The sequence below is a fragment of the Alternaria burnsii genome, assembly GCF_013036055.1.
Source record: "Alternaria burnsii strain CBS107.38 chromosome Unknown 693, whole genome shotgun sequence".
NCBI classification, from domain to species: Eukaryota; Fungi; Ascomycota; class Dothideomycetes; order Pleosporales; family Pleosporaceae; genus Alternaria; species Alternaria burnsii.
In genome coordinates this window covers 1015508-1033731 of record NW_024066117.1, presented here as the reverse complement: position 1 = coordinate 1033731, position 18224 = coordinate 1015508, and the positions used below count along the sequence as shown (strand labels likewise).

Here is an 18224-nt window from a genome sequence, read left to right as displayed (position 1 = left end):
GGAACGGATGGTCCCAGTGTAGTGAGATTATCGGCATGGGAATGAGGATAATCATGAAATAGGATATTATTAGGTTAATGAAAACGGGAGGTTGGTAAGACCTAGCTGCTAGCACGGCAAGTGGGAGTGGCAAAAGCGAGTGCAGGCGGCACGATGAAGCGAAGAGAGATGGGAATATTCTTGGGCTGTAGAGTGCAGAGATTTGGCTCAGACTCGTGCTCCCTGACATTCGTGGAAGGGCGTTGTTGTTTCGACTATGAGGTAGAGTGAGCTGAGACCGATAACTGCTTGCACCATGGGCGTCTGCATGATGGGACGGCCCTGGGGCGTAGTCGGTGCGGCGGAATGGGCGCAGCCCATGGTAGCTTGTCTTCGCTCGAAAGATAGACTCAGGCGACGATGCCACCCACCAAGATCAACGTGGCCTCGTGAATTATTCGGATGCGCCAGCACAAGGACGATAGTTGCCTGTTGGCAGCGTGCAGCATCGTTGTCATGGTCTCATACTACCCCACGATGCAGCCGTGGACCAAAATAACCGTGCAGCAAGAAACGAAACGAAACAAAACTATCTCAAGACAGTTAGAGGGCCGAGGGAATGCAGGTAAATGTCTGGATGGGGTGCTAGCGAGGCGATCCGAGAAGACTTGGCATAGGTTGTGCCTGGTCGTGCAGGCTCTAGCTGGGTGACGGCTCTGATAGGCGCAGAAGACCCTGGGCACACAATGCAGCAGCGCTCACATCACCACGTACCGGCATTGCCAGTTGCTTACAGCCAAGGCGTCTTGAAATTGATCCAGACAGGCTGCTGATGAAGTGGCAGCGGACACGCGGATGGCTTTATGTCGTTGCGGCTGGCGTCACCAAGTTGGACCGAGTGTGCGACAGCGTGTGGTCTTTTGCGGTGCTGGAGAGACTCGAAGTCGGCTTTGGACTCGACGGTGGTGTGGGCCGCTATCAAAGCGGGGCGGCGCCTTCCCTCTCGTCTTGGGAGCTCCTTCCCGCCGCCATTGGTCGTCAGAGAATCCTGCGCGCTTCCCGCAAGCTTAATCTGCCCTAGCGCACACTCTGTTTAATGCACTGTCCCTGCACCCTTCAACCACTCACCGGCGACAATCACCATGTCGCGTTTTGCAGGCGTCAAACGTCTTGCACTTATTGGGTGTCAGCAAATCTATGCCCTGCCGACCGCGACGCCAACTCGCTGGGCAGACTTCGCTCCCGAGGGCACGAGGCGTGGTAGCATGGTCCCGTCTCTCGTTTTTCCTATACCTCTGAGGGTCCTCGCAACGGCTCAAGGCGCAAGAGAAGACACGCACGACTGACCCATCTGACAGCCGTGGGAGATAAACAGCTATCGCCACGCTGACAGACAGCATAAGCACCTTGTCAGACTTGCCCATAAACCAGCTTCTTCCCGCTGCAGTGTTCAGGCCTGGATGCGCATCGTTTGAAAATCGTTTATTGACTTCACCCGGGCGTCTATTTCTGGGCCACCACTCCCCTCTCTCCTCTGCGCGCCATTGGCATCCAGCTCGTCTCCCAAGACAGCCTATCAGACGGCCACCTGCAGTACTCCCAGCAGCAGCCTTCTAGGCGCCATACATTTAGAACGTTGTAAGTACCCGCCCGCTTTCCCATCGCAACCTTCTCCACCTGCTGCCATCCGTGCTCCCCACTATCCAATCCTCGACCGTTCCCTCTTCCAAGCGCCCCGAGTCTATAAGCCCAGCGCTTCGCCCATTGCCAGACCTTTTCTTTTCTCCAGCAGGTCTCTTATTGTAATACGTCGTGCGTCTTTTATCAAGTGTCTCTCTTAACCTCTTACGACTGGTCTAAGCTGGGCTGGATTCTAGTCGTTGTCATTTTGTTGCACATTCCTACCTGTCTTTCCTCCGTCTCCACTACATGAAAGCCTCCAACTTCCTCGAGTGAACCTTGGAAAGTTTTAGAATGGCCGCCAACGATAAGAAGATTACCCAGATTACGATTGAAAGACGAAGCTCCAAAGACTCTCTCGACGTCAGGACACCACGCACAGCACGCTTCGCCGAAGCAACATCAGTCCACTCGCCGGTTGATCCTCCTCGGTCACCTTTCGAGTACCCAACCAACCACTACAAGCCACAACCTCAGATCGCAGACACAGGCTTCGGCTTCATGCAATCCGTCGAGATGGAAGAGACCGATCGGAGGTACCTTCCTCCACCAACGCCAAAGACTCCCCTCAAGAGCGCGTTGAAGTCGCCTGGCGCTCCCCCACGGACACCCGGTGGTGCAATGTCAATCATGAGCCCTACCTTTCGGGAAGAGCACCAGCTTGAGAAGCGGGAGGCAATGACAGACAAGGAGCAAGCAAAGGACTTGGTACGTCTGTGGTCGATATTGACTTCAATATAGTTACTAACAATACCTAGAAAATCAAAGTTCGTGTTCGACTAGCAAAGATCTTCCTGCGAGGCATCAACTTTGCTTGCTCGCTCATTGTTCTTGCCATGGTTGCAAGTGCTTTCGCTATCTTCAACGCCACAAAGACTCTCGCGCCAAGGAACGGCCTACCACCATGGGCCGACAACACTAAAGTCTGGCCCCAGATCCTCTTGCTCTCCATCGCCTGTGTTTCTTTGGTCATGTCCATTTTCGTCATCATCGCCTACTGGAGAGGAGGTCACCATCGGGCTGAAAAGGTTGCCGCGTACTACACTGTCTTTGCTGTCGGGTTTTTCATCTTCAGTATCGTCATGTGGGGTGTTGGTGCAGCCGCGTTCAACCAAAGTAAAGCGCAGAACAATAACAAGGATATGTGGGGTTGGTCTTGCGTTGACAACAAGCGACGACACCTTTTCGAAGACGACATTGCCTATGGCCTTGTCTGCCGTCTCCAGGTAAGCACAATACCTTTGTTACGATAAATGAAGCCAGGTACTAACAATCTATTAGAACTGGGCGCTTGTCTGCTGCATCATCGAAGTCGTAATCGAGGTTCTTGTTATCGCCATCTACGGAATCGTCTTCTACCGCTTCTGGTCCAAGCGCAAGCTTCGCAAGTCCATGGCCATGCGCGACCGTGCCCGATCTGATCTCTACCTTGCCCAGCTCCGCTCGCAATCTGCACCCAACACCCCTGGCTTTGGTCCCATGTCTCCTCGCTCAGGCGGTTGGCGCCCACCTCCAGGCCACCCAATGTACGTTGACCCGCACTCTGCAGCGGAAGCTGGCGAGAGCGACAAGGTGCAGTACGCATACGCGCGCGAGATTGCCCAACCCCAGCCATTCACCCTCCAGGCGCCGCCTATCAAAGTCACTGGTGCGACACCAAGAATGGAGCAAGACGGCTTCGATTCTGCACCAGTACGGACTGGTACCGTATCGCCACCACTGCCATCCCCAGGATTCCAAGAAAGGAGGAACGATCACGTTGATGCCGCACCAGGTGAACAGCAGTATGCTGCTGTTCCCATCCCCGGTGCTTACACACCGCTAGCATCGCCCTCATACCCACCACCACAGCAACAGCAGCCCACTGGCTTTGACTTTGGGTCTTCAGTGACCGGTCAGCGATAAGCTTTTGAGCTTGCTGTTCGCGCGTGTGTATGTTGATTTGTTGATTTAGCGCGCATCGTACCCTTTCTCTTCTCAATCAATCTGGAATCTGGTTGCATGGATTTTGCGAAACGATATCAGGAAATGTACATTCTTCCACCTTTCCAAGCGGGGCTTCGGCCTGGGCTTGTTTTTTCCTTTGTCTTACTGTCTATCGCTAATCTGGTCGGTGTTCTTGGGCTGGGATTTTAAGATACCTTTGAAGTAAAATGCCTCTTCACTACGCCTCTCGTTGTATGACATGGGGGTTGTGGAATTACTACAACAGAACAGAGTAGAATGAGATTTATCGCGATCTCTGAGAATGCTAGATGCAATATCAAGATCTTGCCTTTCGTACAAGATTGTTCTTTTTGTGCAAATGTCGTGATTGACGCTACTATAATCTTCAATACATAATGTAACACACTTTGACATTCATTCCTTTTGCGTCACGTGTCTATCGAACCATTGCATCACTCCCACCATCTTCTGATCCCTCTCAAATTAACGCAAACCCACGCCTCACAATTAATGTCAAGCACTACGCCACGCACACAGCCCGAGCGTCACGCCAAACTACTCCGCTGTGATCCAAGGCCGCAGAACAGGCCTACAGGGTTTGCAGCCGCCCAATTCTCTTTAACGCTCGGGATGCCTGTGGCACAGCGCATGAACATGCAATTACGCAACGGCGTGGCTGAGCACCGAGTGGACTTGAGGATATATATTCAACGACGATATATTTATCATGTATTTACCATGACTACATGACTAGTTTTAGATGGATCATTTTATATAAAGAAATAGTGCTAGGACGAACATCGTCACGATCAGAAGACGTATATCCATTGAGCATGCAAGCATACCGTGACAAGATACTGATGAATCATTGTCATATGTGGAGGGCCTAGCCTTCGTAGAGGTGTCGCTTGCGAATCTAGACGGAATGTTCATCGTTACCTAAATCTCGTAATGCATAGCCATCACACTCGTCCAGCACAGACATGTAGATCAAGTGTTGATGGCATTGAGGTATCTGGGTGTACTAGTCGGGTCCTGTCATGTCAGTACAACACAAACAGACACATCACATGCGACAACAAAGAGCATGAGGATGATCACACAATGGTTATGCGGAACATTCACCCAAGTGAAGCCTCCATTGCTTTTGTGATCGTAGACCCGCTCGTTAGAGACGAGGTCGCTCCATTGATAGGCCGCAAGTTCAATGCTTGCTCTTTTGTAAGATACATTCCAGGACTCCGTAGGACCGAACCCCCCGAGACCGAAAATGCTGGTGATCGTGCAAAATCTTCACTTCGTTCCTTTCCCCCCAAATCGACGATACGTTTATCGGACGATACCCTCGAATCGGTTCTTGTACCACTTGATGGTCTCCTGTTGGTTGACCTTGTGGGAAGCGCCGATCTTGCTCTGGCACCTCCTGCGCTTGGCAACACGCTCACCGGGGCGGGTCATGCAGACGTAGAAGTCCATACCGTAGATACTGCTCCAGTCAGCCAATGTTTCCCTCTCTCTCATTCAGGATCCAGATTCCACATACCCAATGCTGGGGTCGTACTTGATACCCAAGTCGATGTGCTCGCTAATACCGAAACCAAAGTTGCCAGACTCTGAGAAGTTGCGCTTGCGGAGCTCGTACTCCTTGACCTTGAGACCACGCTCGAGGATCTCCTCGGCCTTGGGGCCACGGACGGTGACGTGGACGGCGATCTTTTCGTTCCTTCGGATACCGAAAGTACGGACGGTGTAGCGGGCCTTGGAGTAGACGGGAGTTTGACCGGACAGCTGCTCGAGCACCTTGGCGGCACGAGTGAGACGATCACCAGACTCGCCGACGGAGATGTTGAGGACGAGCTTCTGGATGCGGAGCTCCCGCATGGGGTTGGAGGCCTTGGAGTCGGACTGTCATGGCTGTTAGTTTGCGCAGAGCAATTGGCGATGGTGGTGCGGTGCGTACCATGGTGATGACTGCGGAGGTTAGTAGTCGTTGGGTGGGTTGTCGTGTCGCTGGTGTTGAAGTCGCGGTAAAATGATTTTGGCACCTGGGAGCGGATGTGTGCGAAGCGAGCCAAGCCCGCCGTGCACGTGCCAGGCCGCGATGCGGTAGCTACGAACTCTTTGATCGCGAACAAAGAGCTCTATACGCCCCGCCCATTGCCAACGTCGAGGGGACAATCTCGCCATACTCTTACCCGCCCGTCTTCTGAGCTTCCAGTCGTCCTCGGACGCGCACTACCAATCATGTCTGGCGCCGCAAACCGACAGGGAAAGATGGTAAGTAAATCTGCCTAGCAGCTCGAGTCCTTGGCCTGAGAGAAGACGCGCATAGAAACTGACTGACGCCTGGTGATATAGCAAAATCTAGTAAGCGCTCCAGATTCCGCTCATAGTCGCATGCAACTCACAGAACCAGATCAACTACCGCATGAAGGTTACTCTGCAGGATGGCAGACAAATGGTCGGGCAGATGCTCGCATTCGACAAGGTCAGCGCCGCCCGCCGTTTCTCCCTCTACTCTGCTGATAAGCTCTGCAGCACATGAACCTCGTTCTCGCCGACACAGAAGAGTTCCGACGCACACGAAGAAGGGGCAAGGCCGCACCCGGCGCAACCCAGCAAGTCACCGAGACTGAAGAGCGACGTGCAATTGGACTCACCATCATTCGTGGCGCGCATGTAATCTCGTTATCTGTCGACGGACCACCGCCTGCAGACCCTGCCGCGCGACTTGGCGCGAGCGCTGGAGGACCATCTACTGCTGCCGCGCTGGCTGCAGGACCCGGTGTTGCTCGTCCTGCCGGACGTGGTCTCCCAGTCGGTCTTACTGGGCCAGCTCCTGGTGTTGGAGGCCCCGGCCCTGGATTCGGAGGCGGTTTCCCAGGCGCACCTGGAGGCTTTGGAGGCCCGCCTGGCTTCCCTGGCCGTGGCGGCCCTCCTGGTGGACCACGTACGTTCCCCTTGAGCATATCATGAGAACACCTGCTAACCATCTACAGCTGGGTTCCCTCCCGCTGGTGGACCTCCCGGATTCGGAGCACCACCAGGCTTCGGTGGACCGCCAGGCTTCCCTGGTCGTGGCGGACCTCCTGGTTTCGGTGGCAGATAAAAGGACAAGGAACGATCATAATGAAATATCGCTAGAAAGATTTGGCATTGGACCATCGAACACGGCGCGTGCCCATACCACACATCTCAGGAGCCACCTTGGAAGAGGACCAAACTCACGTCCAACATGTCGCAAGGGGCTGCGTGTCCCTAAATTGCGTTACAATCAGCGATTGCGAGGAGCACCGGCAGAGCGAGACACCAAGTTCAAAAGTGTACTGAGATTTGGTTGAGGGACAGGAAATATACCACTGGCTTAAATGCATTCATAAGAAACAGTCGCATCATTTCACCATAAGATAAGACTGAAGCTCCGATTATTCAAGTCCAAATGTACCCATGTCTTGAGTGTCTGTCATAGTGAGATGAATGAGTCCCTAGCTTCGTACCCTGTCTTATGCAACACTAGAGAGGTAGCGTGCAATTCGCCGACCGTACAAAAGTGACCCATATGTAATCGTTCTCGTCGCCTGTTCTATCTCCTGGTATTTCCGGCTGAATTAATGTGCACGTGAAGTCCTTCCCGTTGTCGGAAGCCCTTTGCGGTTCCCGGTCCCTGTTCGTTCGGCCCCAATTATTGCTTGGCATCTAAACCGTCCGTCGTGCGTCCGCAACTCGCAAACTGCGACTGACTGACCCACGAACTTCACGTCAATCCGCACGCAACTCGGTTCCTCGGTACCTCCCGGTAAATCAGTCAAGATGGCCGCCGCGATCAAAGCCCTCAATGCGAAGATTCGCTCCAACCCGTACACGGATTACTTTTGCTCGACTCGTATGTACACCCGTCTCGTTGTGAGGGCACCGCGCATTGGAAGAGCTTGGGAAAGGGCGCGCAGAGGATGATGTCTGGAAGATACAATGAAGGAGTTGCAGAGGGAAAGAGTAGTCCGCTGACGTAAAGATAGATTTCTGGGGCCCGGCGAGTAACTTTGGTATTCCGATTGCGGCTATTGCGGACATGAGCAAAGATCCTGAGATGTACGTCCTACACCTCTCAATTCCCTTCTTCACCTTTACCCAAACCTTTCAAACTACAAGCCATGTGTCCAGCCCTATCCTGCGGCTCCCATATTCACCCTTCCCCACCTAGACTCTCCGCTCCCACAAACTCCAGCTAACCCCTCCTCGCAGCATCTCCGGCCGTATGACCGGCGCCCTTACCCTGTACTCCGGCACATTCATGCGCTACGCCATGGCCGTAACACCAGCAAACTACCTGCTCTTCGGCTGCCACGCCATCAACTTCAGCTCGCAACTCGTTCAAGGGTACCGATACCTCAACTACTGGAACTTCGGCGGCCGGGAAGCTAGCCTGGCGGGCAAGGCGGATAAGGCCAAGGACGAGGCAATGGGCATGGTGGGAAAGGCAGAGCAGAAGCTCGAGAAGGTCGCCGAGGATGTGAAGGGCGTCATTCCGAAATAAATGGGATAAAGCAGAAGTGGATGTCGGAGCAGAAGACGCCTATTGTGCATATACCACTTGATGAGCTCGTGGGTATTTCAAATGCTATTCACTTGACTCACAAACTCATTATGACACATTTGTCGATACCTTGAATAAAATGTTTACACACATATATTACATGAGACTGCTCCTCCCCCCAATCTCATTCCCTCCCTGTCCATTCGGCAAATCACCGTCCCTCCCATCAACAAACTCCCTATATATCCTCTCAAGACGCATCCGCTCTTGCGCCGAGATACTGCTCCGTCCACTAGAGAGGGAAGACTCTATATGTTTCCACTGGATCTCTGGATCCTTTCTCTCACCCCCCTCCTCGTCTTCTTTAGTCGCTCTATCTTCATCTTCCTTCTGTGATGAACCATCGGAACGCTGAAGTTGTTTCTGTTTCTTGCGCAGAGCCTGTAGCGCAGATATCTTCTGAGCAATCATAGCACGTTCGGTGAGCTGAGCAGATGTAGCCAAGGCGGAGTTGGAGTTGGAAGACGCAGGATCGTCGCCATAGCGGAAGTAAGAAAAGTCAGGAATACCTTTGCCATTTGCCGTACCGCTGCTCCCTTCTTTCTTGTTGTGGTCGATTTTCGAGGGATCTACGTCGCCGAGTACATCGTGAATGGCTTCCAGTTGCGCGTTGTATACAACCGCCTGGAGATCGGCACCGGAGTAGCCTTCTGTTCTCATTGCTATTTCGCGCAGATTCTCGCCTTCGTGGCCGTCGCCTAGAAGACTGGGCGCGAGGTGCAGTTTACGTGTTACTGCACGCAGGATGTCGATCCGTTCTTCTACGTCCGGCATGTCGCACAAGAGGGATTTATCGAGACGACCCGGGCGAAGGAGCGCGGGATCAATCAAGTCAGGACGCGACGTAGCAGCCAAGACGTAGACACCCGAAAGTCCTTCCGCTCCGTCCATTTGGGTGAGAAGCTGGTTCACAACACGGTCCGTTACACCTGTTGAGTCGTGTCCACGCTTCGGTGCGATACTGTCGAACTCATCAAAGAAGAGAACACAGGGTCGCGCTGCTTCTGCACGTTCAAAGAGATCGCGTACAGACTTCTCGGAAGCACCAATGTACTTGTTGAGAATTTCTGGCCCTTTGACCGAGATGAAGTTTAGACCACACTCACCTGCTACTGCAGATGCGAGGAGAGTCTTGCCACATCCGGGGTAGCCATATAGGAGTAAACCTGATCGAAGACGTAGTGGGCATTTTGCGAAAATGGGCGCGTAGGTTGTAGGATATTGAAGGGTTTCCATGAGAACCTGTCTCGTTGTGTGCAGACCACCGATGGAATCCCATTTTGTGGTCGAAGATTGTAATGTGACGTTTCGCAAGGAGGCGGGGGTGAAGCCGGTAATAGCTTGACTGTAATCCTCTCGTGTGAGGGACACAGTAGGGGACGTAGATGTGACTGAACGAATCAACGCTTCGTTGCGGGCACGCGATGTGAGTAACACAAGATCGCCGGGCATGTATCCGTCTGTCTGGCCGGCGAGGTCGAGAAAGTCGATCGTGGGATCGATGGTGAAAGCGTAATCGTCAGAGGTTTGCTGTGGTATGCTGTCAATGCTAGGCTGACGGCGGTGAGCGGTACTGGGTCGGCTGTCTGATGGTGATGGCGGAAAAGCATGGCCATTTGGTTCCTGGGGTTGCTCCACTTTAGCATCCTTGAAGGCGAGCATCTCAAGAACCTTCCTTCTACCGTCTTTATTGGGCGCTTTGAGACTGACAATCTCGCGGACGATATGTCCACCAACGATGACATTGTTCAGGGACTCTTTACCTTGCGCAGTTGCTAGCAGCACTACACCAGAGTCCATGGAACAGTACTGTCTGACGATATTGATCAGACACTCGCTGACATGTCGACTTCGTCCGTTGTCGTTGCCAACTTGAAGCTCAGTCTCTACAGGACATAGCTTATCCAGGTCATCCAGAATGACCACAGCATTTCCACCCCCTCGTGCGCCCCATGATGCTGAAGCAAACAGTCTGTTCAAAGTCTCTTTGATAGTTGCAACTCGCGTCTCATCCGTTACAAGTTTGCGACAGGGGAAATATATGGTGTTGAAAAGATATTCAGTCCGAAGTTGGTGGGCAAGCAGCTGCGCACATTCCGACTTTCCTGCTCCCAAACCACCAGTGAGTAGAACGGAAGAATTGTGCGTCAGATGTGATCGAAGTTGCTGGATAAGAGGATCTATGCCAACCAGATTTGCGGGCGTCTGCGGAAGCGGATCACCTTGCTGCCAGCCTTTAGCCCAGCTTGTTGGCATTGACACTTCCTGGCCAATCTCAAGCGGTGGTTTCCTCTCAGGGAAAAGCACCCATGAGACTCCAGTTGTCGGTGCTAGTGGTTCAAACCTTACAATGCCTCCTTGCCAGCTGAGCTCGGAGTCCTTGGGCGCAGGCAGTATCATACCATCTGTGACTGGCCCGTCAAGGAGTCCATTCTTCTTCCCGTATATTGTTTTGATCTTCTCTATCGCTTTCTCTTGATCTTGCTTGGACTCGCCACCAAACTTTAACGAGGCATTGACTTGTGATGCAACAGTGGAGAAGGGTATGATCTTGATGGACTTGACAATGGGTTCTCTAGACTCCTTGGATGGCTTGATCGCTGGCGGTTTGGGAGTTTGAGCTGGAGCGCCTTCGAGTCGGACGAGACCGCCGACGAAGTTCTCGAAACCCAGGACCCTGCAGAGGTCGGTTGAAAGGGCTACATGCCGACTGTCTGGCGCGTCTTCCCATGCCATGATCTTAGCAACGACGCGTGTCGCAGGCTTCTCCTGCTCCTGCTCCTTGGACATGTCGACTGGCTCTTGTAGTCCTGCGGGCTTGATGATTGATACAGAGACCCAGTTGGCGCCTCTGAGAGCCTTGGTGAGTAGTACATCCTTGTCCACCCACACTCTCAGCCCCCCAGCGTCTATGTCTTCGTCTTCATCGAACCACTCTTGTGCCACATTGCGATCGAGTCCGCGCAAGAAGATGACTCCCTTGCTTGCAGCGTCCTCGCGGCCACTGCGCCGGCGGACTGTACTTGCAGTGCTCTTTCCGCTCTTTCTCGAGGCAGCGCCCACGCTCCTGCTTTCACGGGTTGAGCTCCTCTCCTTTTGTCTTGTCTTGGGCGCGACGATGACCTCGGCGTCAGGCGAGATCTTGACGAAAAGGGATGTGTTGGCGGGTGCGGGAGCGATAGAAGTGACGGTGATGTTTGCGGTCGTCGTAGGGGACAGATGCAGCGTAAGAGGATGGGGCGCTCCGGCCTGGGGATTCGGGAGTGCGCGTATCTGAGAGAGGAAGTTCAATTCCAAGAATTGGGCATGCAGCTCGATCATCTCCCAGTCCACGGGGGTCAAGGGCTCGATGTTGATGGTATGCGCCTGTGGAGGATCCACGTGCAGTATTATTCCTACCTTCTGCCCCTCTTGCAGGCCGATCAATCTGGCGAAGGTGGCATCCACCTCGACAGCTGGCAGGTCTTGTTGGCTGACTGCTGGACTGCCTCTCAGGCCGTCTCGCCCGACTACAGGCGCAATCCTGCGCTTGCTCTGCATGCCCGTCCATCCCACGAAAACCGACTTGGGCGCGGCATTCCTATTGTCCGAGGCACCCGGTGGTGGAGGTTGGCGGTATGTGAGCTCGACGACAACATTCTGGGCGACCGTGTTCGCATTCACGAGTACGGAGACGAGCGAGGACGGGAGGTTGACAAGGCAGTTCTTGAGCGACTGTTGCAGGGCAACCTCAGCCTGGACAACGTTGCCGGCAGGCTTCTTGGGCGGCATGGTGGTGAGAATCGAGGAGTGAAGGAAGTTGGTACTGCTGCAGCTGCAATCGCATGGCGCATACCTCAAGCTCCCGATGCTCGCATGCGGACCGAGGTTGGGGTGTTGGTCGGCGCCGATGGCCCAAAGCGGTGGCAGAAAGCGGCGGTCCAATCGCTCGACTGCCCTGGAAACGCGGGTAGACGCGACTGGAGCTGCAACGCGACCAGCCCCAATTTTGCTACCGCGCATCCCTCCCCGCTGCATCACTGCACCACGCCCAGACACGTACTCTCACACCAACCCCAGACAGAATGGCGCTCCTTACCACGAGTGCGCCCGTCAACTATGACGAGCAGGAGGGTAAGCGGGCACGGGCAGGACACCGACAACCCCCCAGCTAACAGCCAACAGCTGCCTTTGTTGACTTTCTCAAAAACTACAAATCCGCCTCGACCGATGCTGCGGACCAGCTCGAGGGCCTGAACATCAATGGCCATGGCGAAGAGGAATACGACATGGTGGACGACTCGGACGATCCCGCGCCAAATGGAAATGGGGCGCAATCCCGCAGCAAGTCGAAGCTCAAGTACATGGACCAACTGCAAGACGTAGCGAATCGCGTGCGCGACGAGATCCAAATCGACCTCAACGACGTCGAAGCATACGAGAAGGCGACATCAGATGACGAGCACAACTACAGGCTGGTCGAGTCCATCGAGCGCAATGCCCACCACTACATCGAGATCTTCTCGCGAGCCGTCGACAAGTGCCTGCCTCAACCGACTAGGGAACTCGACTTCAAAGACGATGTCTTGGACGTGATTATGACGCAGCGGTCCAAGCGCAACGAAAGACAGCAGGAGATGCAGGGAGTCGACGACAATTCACAGGCTGCGCCAGAAACCATGTTTCCTCCTGCATTGACCAGGCGATACACCCTCAACTTCAGGCCCAGGATACCGTCTGGTTCCAGCAGCCAGCGCAGCACAAAGGCACTAGCGGTCCGCAATGTTCGCGGAGAGCACCTGGGTCACCTCATCACAGTCCGCGGTATTGCAACCAGGGTGTCGGACGTCAAGCCTGCCGTACAGGTCAATGCCTACTCCTGCGACCGCTGTGGAAGCGAGGTCTTCCAGCCCGTGACGACCAAGCAATTCACCCCTCTTGTTGAGTGCCCGTCCGACGATTGCAAGAGCAACAAGACCAAGGGCCAGCTCTTCCTCTCGACCCGCGCCTCCAAGTTCCTTCCATTCCAAGAAGTCAAGATTCAAGAGATGGCCGATCAAGTTCCTGTTGGCCATATTCCTAGACAGCTGACTATCCACTGTCATGGCGCGCTCGTCAGACAGATCAACCCCGGCGATGTCATTGACTGTGCTGGCATCTTCCTCCCTACACCCTACACTGGCTTCAAGGCAATCCGAGCCGGTCTCCTCACCGACACATACCTCGAAGCCCAATATGTCATGCAACACAAGAAGGCCTACGACGACATTGTGCTTGCCCAGCCAACTCTGCGAAGGATGAACGAACTCGAAAGGACTGGTCAGCTGTACGAGTACCTGTCGCGATCTATCGCGCCTGAAATCTTCGGTCACGTCGACGTCAAGAAAGCCCTTCTCCTCCAGCTCATTGGCGGTGTCACAAAGGAGGTTGGCGACGGTATGCGAATCCGTGGTGACATCAACGTCTGCTTGATGGGTGACCCTGGTGTGGCCAAATCCCAATTGCTCAAGTACATTACCAAAGTAGCGCCCCGTGGTGTCTACACGACTGGTCGTGGTAGCAGTGGTGTTGGTCTTACCGCCGCTGTCATGCGCGACCCAGTCACAGATGAAATGGTCCTTGAAGGAGGAGCCCTTGTGTTAGCTGACAACGGCATGTGCTGCATTGATGAGTTTGACAAGATGGATGACAGCGACCGAACAGCCATCCACGAAGTCATGGAACAGCAAACAATCTCTATCAGCAAGGCTGGTATTACAACCACTTTGAACGCTCGCACGTCGATTCTCGCGGCTGCTAATCCCCTATACGGCCGCTACAATCCTCGCCTCTCGCCGATCGAGAACATCAACCTCCCTGCTGCGCTCCTATCTCGTTTCGATGTCTTGTTTCTTATCCTCGATACCCCTGCGCGAGACTCTGACGAAGAGCTGGCTCGTCACGTCACTCACGTGCACATGCATAATGCCCACCCTGAGGCCCCTGGTGGCATTATCTTCAGCCCTGCCGAAGTACGACAATGGGTTGCTCGCGCACGATCATACCGGCCAACCGTGCCAAAGGAGGTATCAGACTACATGGTCGGCGCCTACGTCCGCATGCGTCAACAGCAGAAGCGCGACGACGGCAACAAGAAGGCCTTTACCCACACTTCGCCGCGTACGCTGCTTGGTGTACTTCGTCTTGCACAGGCTCTGGCACGTCTACGATTCGCCGAACAAGTCATTTCGGAAGACGTTGACGAAGCTCTTCGTCTTACCGAAGTCAGCAAGGCCAGTCTGTATGCCGATGAGAACCGCGGAATCGATCACACGCCGAGCAGTAAGATCTACCACCTCATCAAGTCTATGGAGGCTAGCGGTGCTGCTGCTGTTGGTGATGGCACAAGGGGTGAACTTGACCTTCGCAGGGTCAGGGAAAGGGTTTTGGCCAAGGGCTTCACAGCCGATCAGTTTGAACAAGCTATCGACGAATATTCGTTGCTCGACGTAAGTATCACCGTCCAATGTTCTAGGAGGTTCAACGTACTAATGCTTCTTGATAGGTCTGGCAGACAACTGGAGAAGGCACAAGGCTTGTCTTTATCGAGGCTGGGATGGAAGATGAGGACATGGATGCTGATAACGACTTCTAGAGCATGGGATTGGAATGTTGGCATTGGATGTAGTAGTGTCTGTTTACGGCGTACCAAGGCGTTGGATATCCGAACGACGTTGAGCGCGCGTCTACTTTGCTTGCAGCTGTTTGTAGCTTCGCATAGAAATACCAATGAAGCAACGACGAACCAATGCTTCTCTGATTGTCGTCTACTGAAAGTCGCGTGCGCCAGGGTCGCTGTCACATGCCAAGGCAGCTGTCTGCAAGCAAGCATCATCGGTGCGTGGTGAACCCTCGCGGGGTCGCTACCGAAAAGTGGGAGAGCTCAAGTCCCCCAGCCCTGTTTCACTGTACCCCCTCTCACAACAACTCACGTTTTCTCTGATTACTCATGTGGTGAGATTTCGCTACAAGCCTCGTCCACGGTTCTACCTTCTCAAAGAGGTTACTTCCAACAGCGAATCTCGCGACGCGGCAGAAACCGACAGATAAGCTTGCGCCAGCTGTTCGCATCTGCCTGCGATCTTCTTGTCAATCGCAGATTCATACAGATTCGCCTTCTCCAGCATTCTCAAACATGGCTCAAGGCGCCGCAAACAACTTTGCGCAATTCATGGTTGTGGGACGTAAGTAGACCCCTCCATGCTGCCTCAGCCCACTTCCACAACGTTCAATTGCGCCCCCAATGCACCTGCTGACGAGCTCGCAGCAACATGTTTTTTCCTCGGAATCATGTTTGCGCAACTACCTTATGACTACAATGTCTTGTGGAATGTGCCTGCCGACCGAGCGACCTACTTCGACATTCTTGAATCGCACATCCAGTTCCTCTATGCCTCTCCTCCCATCGTGTCGCGCATCCTCAACCTAGCCATCGGCACCGGTCTCCTCGGTTTTCTCATCAAGCTCTTCAAGCCAAACCAGGCCAACATGCTCTTCGATGGCGCGTCGCTCGTTCTCTACATGGCTGGTATCACCGTGTACCTCACCAACATCGTCAAGGGTTTCAGGGTCGTGACGGCAGGCATCTACGGAGACGTGAACAAAGCGGCCCCCGGAGAGATTACAGACGAGGATATGGGCGATTACATTTCCAGGGAGGACACGTTGAGGGTCTTTGCGGCTAGTAACACGATTCTGGCGCTCGTGCTGGTGGGTGTGCTGGTGCTGCAGGCTGGGCAATGGTATGCCAAGAGGGCCGAAGAGAAGGAAATTGAAGAATTCGAGCGTCAGGCTGAGGAGAAGAAGGGTGCGGGAAAGAAGAAGCAGTAGATTACTACTCCTCCGATGGAGTGGGCTGATGGGTAGCGGATGCGCTTTCCAAAGCATTGGGTTCAGGTCGAGTAGGCTTTCAGTCCTAAGTCCTCCTTTAGCTTGTGCGATGATTAAGAGCTGGGATTTATTTGTTAGTATGCCCAACAAGTTTTGTAGGAACAATGAGGCGTGTAACAAGTACCTATGACATACATGGGTCTCTGTGCTCAGTATTTATCTCGATTGTGGCTCTTGATTTCTTAGTGATTAGTATGAACGGTCGCTCTTCTCACCTGTACGATTCTGATGTTTTCTTGTTATCCAAAAAGCTCTCTGTTTGCTGTTAACACGTAGCGCTTTCCTGTTTGGTACACCTCAACCAGCAACAGCAGCTCACACCTGCCGGTCTCGACCTCTCCAGTCGAGCTCATCTGTGTCTCTACATCGATCAGAACCTCTTTCCTCGATAATCGGTGACGAGCCAGCTTGATCGGGGCATACCAACGGGCTGATAGCGTTACTCATCTAATCGACTGCCATACAGCTGGAGTCATTCCTTCTCACCGTTCACGAGTGAGCCTGGGCCGAGCCGGAGACGATCGCTTCGGCTCAACCTCGACACGTCATACAAGGGAAAGCAGTCGCAATAATCAACAATGCCGCAGCGTGAGGCATCCACCGCTTACGAACGCAAACAGAAAGCAAACGGAATGATACACCGAGACCAAAGGGCTGCGATCTCAGCCAATGGTCTACTCAGTAAACAATTCGCCAGCATCACGGATGTTCTTCTCAAAGCAAGCCGGCGACGTAATCAAGACCTGCAGCAAAGGCTGTCGAGACCAGTGCCAATCTCAACATCATTCAGGCCTGTGAGCAAGCCTCTTGTCGCCACTGAACCAGAGCTATCACAAGTCAACGCTTCCAGTGATAACCGTATCGATCTTGAACAAGTCAAACAAAGCAATAAAGATACTATCGGAATCAAGTTGATGACGGTTGGCACTAACGAGGAACACTTGGGTGAGCATATACGTATCCTGTCATGACATCCAGTCCAGTTTCATTGACTCGCAAGTAGATGTGTCGGAGACACAGACCAGTCTCCGTGGCTGTGACGCACCGAAGTATGCCGACAATCCAAAGATGATGCTCGCTGAGCTGGAATCGTCGAGCCCGGAACATTCCAGTCATGATGCGAATGAGGAGCTTGACGACAGCTATGGGCAAGAGAACATCTGGGTAGACATGAAATGTGTCTCGTCGTTGATGAAGAGTGCCGCCGTTGAGCACGTCAAGGACGCGAAAGAAATACCTACAAGCCCGAGCATAGATGAGGCAGACGCCTTATCAATCTTGGCTAAGCGTCTGGGCATCGACAGTAATGAGGACGAGGCTATCGGAAGCATCGAATTCACGTTTGATGAGCTCGACGAACAATTCTCTAATGCAAGCAACACCGGATATAAGGACAACGACCTCAAGGCTCTCCGTGAAGAACTAGTGGCTGTGTTTTCGCCAGCCTGCGATACAACCTGTCGAGATTTCCAGCGTACCACTAGGGACACACCGGTCAATAGCATGAGATCAAATCCTCAAGAGCAGATGATTGAAAAGCTTCAGCCAGACGACACACCGCCTGTTGCTGCCTTGGTATTGGAGCCTGGGGACGCTGAGTGCAAGGATGTCCAGGTCGGGTGCACGCAACCCTTCAGTGACGACATAGATGAACAGGAGACTCAGAGAGAAAAAGAGAAGATGCTCGACAGGGAAAACGAAAAGCTTGAAGCGACTATAAAGTATGTCCTGGAGGAGGAGAAGAGATACCATGCAATTGAGGAGAACAAGCGCCTCAAAAACCGTCTGATTGTCTCCAATTTGGCTGCTGATGTAGACGATAAAGCCATCCGTACCTTCTTCGCTAGATATGTGACGGAGATGTAAGTAATTAACCCTATCTGCATGTCCAACGAACACTACACTAATGCTTGTTTTACTAGCCGCAATGTCACCATTCTATCAGTACGCGATCCAGTCAAGAGGACTAGAACAGCGTACGTCGATATGTACAGCAGGAAAGTAGCGGCCCGTGCATCATACGAGGTCGGAGGTATTTTTGGATTGATTGTGAAGATCAAGTTGGCAGTGGAGTAATGGAGGTCGAAGGGTGACTTTTGTGTATATAAGTCGTCAG

General features: G+C 53.3%; 9 protein-coding genes across 9 annotated transcripts; 6 read left to right on the top strand and 3 right to left on the bottom strand.

Annotated features, from left to right (window-relative positions):
- Positions 1-568: 568 nt before the first annotated feature.
- On the bottom strand, positions 569-816 carry GT037_007997 (uncharacterized protein; the record flags this gene model as incomplete). Its single annotated transcript, XM_038933044.1, has 2 exons — positions 569-714; positions 774-816. Coding segments are annotated over 2 exons (189 nt in total), but the record flags the coding sequence as incomplete, so codon positions are not given.
- A 1137-nt stretch (positions 817-1953) lies between these two features.
- GT037_007996 (l-serine dehydratase) lies at positions 1954-3564 on the top strand (the record flags this gene model as incomplete). Its single annotated transcript, XM_038933043.1, has 3 exons — positions 1954-2367; positions 2418-2885; positions 2941-3564. The coding sequence occupies 3 exons, from the start codon at positions 1954-1956 to the stop codon at positions 3562-3564; spliced, it is 1506 nt and encodes a 501-aa protein (XP_038784544.1).
- Positions 3565-4935: 1371 nt separating this feature from the next.
- On the bottom strand, positions 4936-5569 carry GT037_007995 (60s ribosomal protein l11; the record flags this gene model as incomplete). The annotated part of the gene is made up of 3 exons (XM_038933042.1): positions 4936-5092; positions 5150-5511; positions 5567-5569. 3 exons carry the CDS (start codon positions 5567-5569, stop codon positions 4936-4938), a joined length of 522 nt encoding a protein of 173 aa, XP_038784543.1.
- A 281-nt stretch (positions 5570-5850) lies between these two features.
- On the top strand, positions 5851-6715 carry GT037_007994 (60s ribosomal protein l11; the record flags this gene model as incomplete). The annotated part of the gene is made up of 4 exons (XM_038933041.1): positions 5851-5883; positions 6023-6094; positions 6145-6556; positions 6606-6715. The coding sequence occupies 4 exons, from the start codon at positions 5851-5853 to the stop codon at positions 6713-6715; spliced, it is 627 nt and encodes a 208-aa protein (XP_038784542.1).
- A 701-nt stretch (positions 6716-7416) lies between these two features.
- Positions 7417-8140, top strand: GT037_007993 (upf0041-domain-containing protein; the record flags this gene model as incomplete). The annotated part of the gene is made up of 3 exons (XM_038933040.1): positions 7417-7489; positions 7623-7695; positions 7849-8140. 3 exons carry the CDS (start codon positions 7417-7419, stop codon positions 8138-8140), a joined length of 438 nt encoding a protein of 145 aa, XP_038784541.1.
- Positions 8141-8296: 156 nt separating this feature from the next.
- GT037_007992 (aaa-domain-containing protein) lies at positions 8297-11971 on the bottom strand (the record flags this gene model as incomplete). Its single annotated transcript, XM_038933039.1, has 1 exon — positions 8297-11971. One exon carries the CDS (start codon positions 11969-11971, stop codon positions 8297-8299), a length of 3675 nt encoding a protein of 1224 aa, XP_038784540.1.
- A 293-nt stretch (positions 11972-12264) lies between these two features.
- On the top strand, positions 12265-14813 carry GT037_007991 (DNA replication licensing factor MCM7; the record flags this gene model as incomplete). Its single annotated transcript, XM_038933038.1, has 3 exons — positions 12265-12313; positions 12365-14667; positions 14724-14813. The coding sequence occupies 3 exons, from the start codon at positions 12265-12267 to the stop codon at positions 14811-14813; spliced, it is 2442 nt and encodes an 813-aa protein (XP_038784539.1).
- Positions 14814-15353: 540 nt separating this feature from the next.
- GT037_007990 (shr3 amino acid permease chaperone) lies at positions 15354-16048 on the top strand (the record flags this gene model as incomplete). The annotated part of the gene is made up of 2 exons (XM_038933037.1): positions 15354-15402; positions 15486-16048. 2 exons carry the CDS (start codon positions 15354-15356, stop codon positions 16046-16048), a joined length of 612 nt encoding a protein of 203 aa, XP_038784538.1.
- Positions 16049-16686: 638 nt separating this feature from the next.
- GT037_007989 (uncharacterized protein) lies at positions 16687-18184 on the top strand (the record flags this gene model as incomplete). Its single annotated transcript, XM_038933036.1, has 3 exons — positions 16687-17053; positions 17112-17970; positions 18031-18184. 3 exons carry the CDS (start codon positions 16687-16689, stop codon positions 18182-18184), a joined length of 1380 nt encoding a protein of 459 aa, XP_038784537.1.
- Positions 18185-18224: the final 40 nt, after the last annotated feature.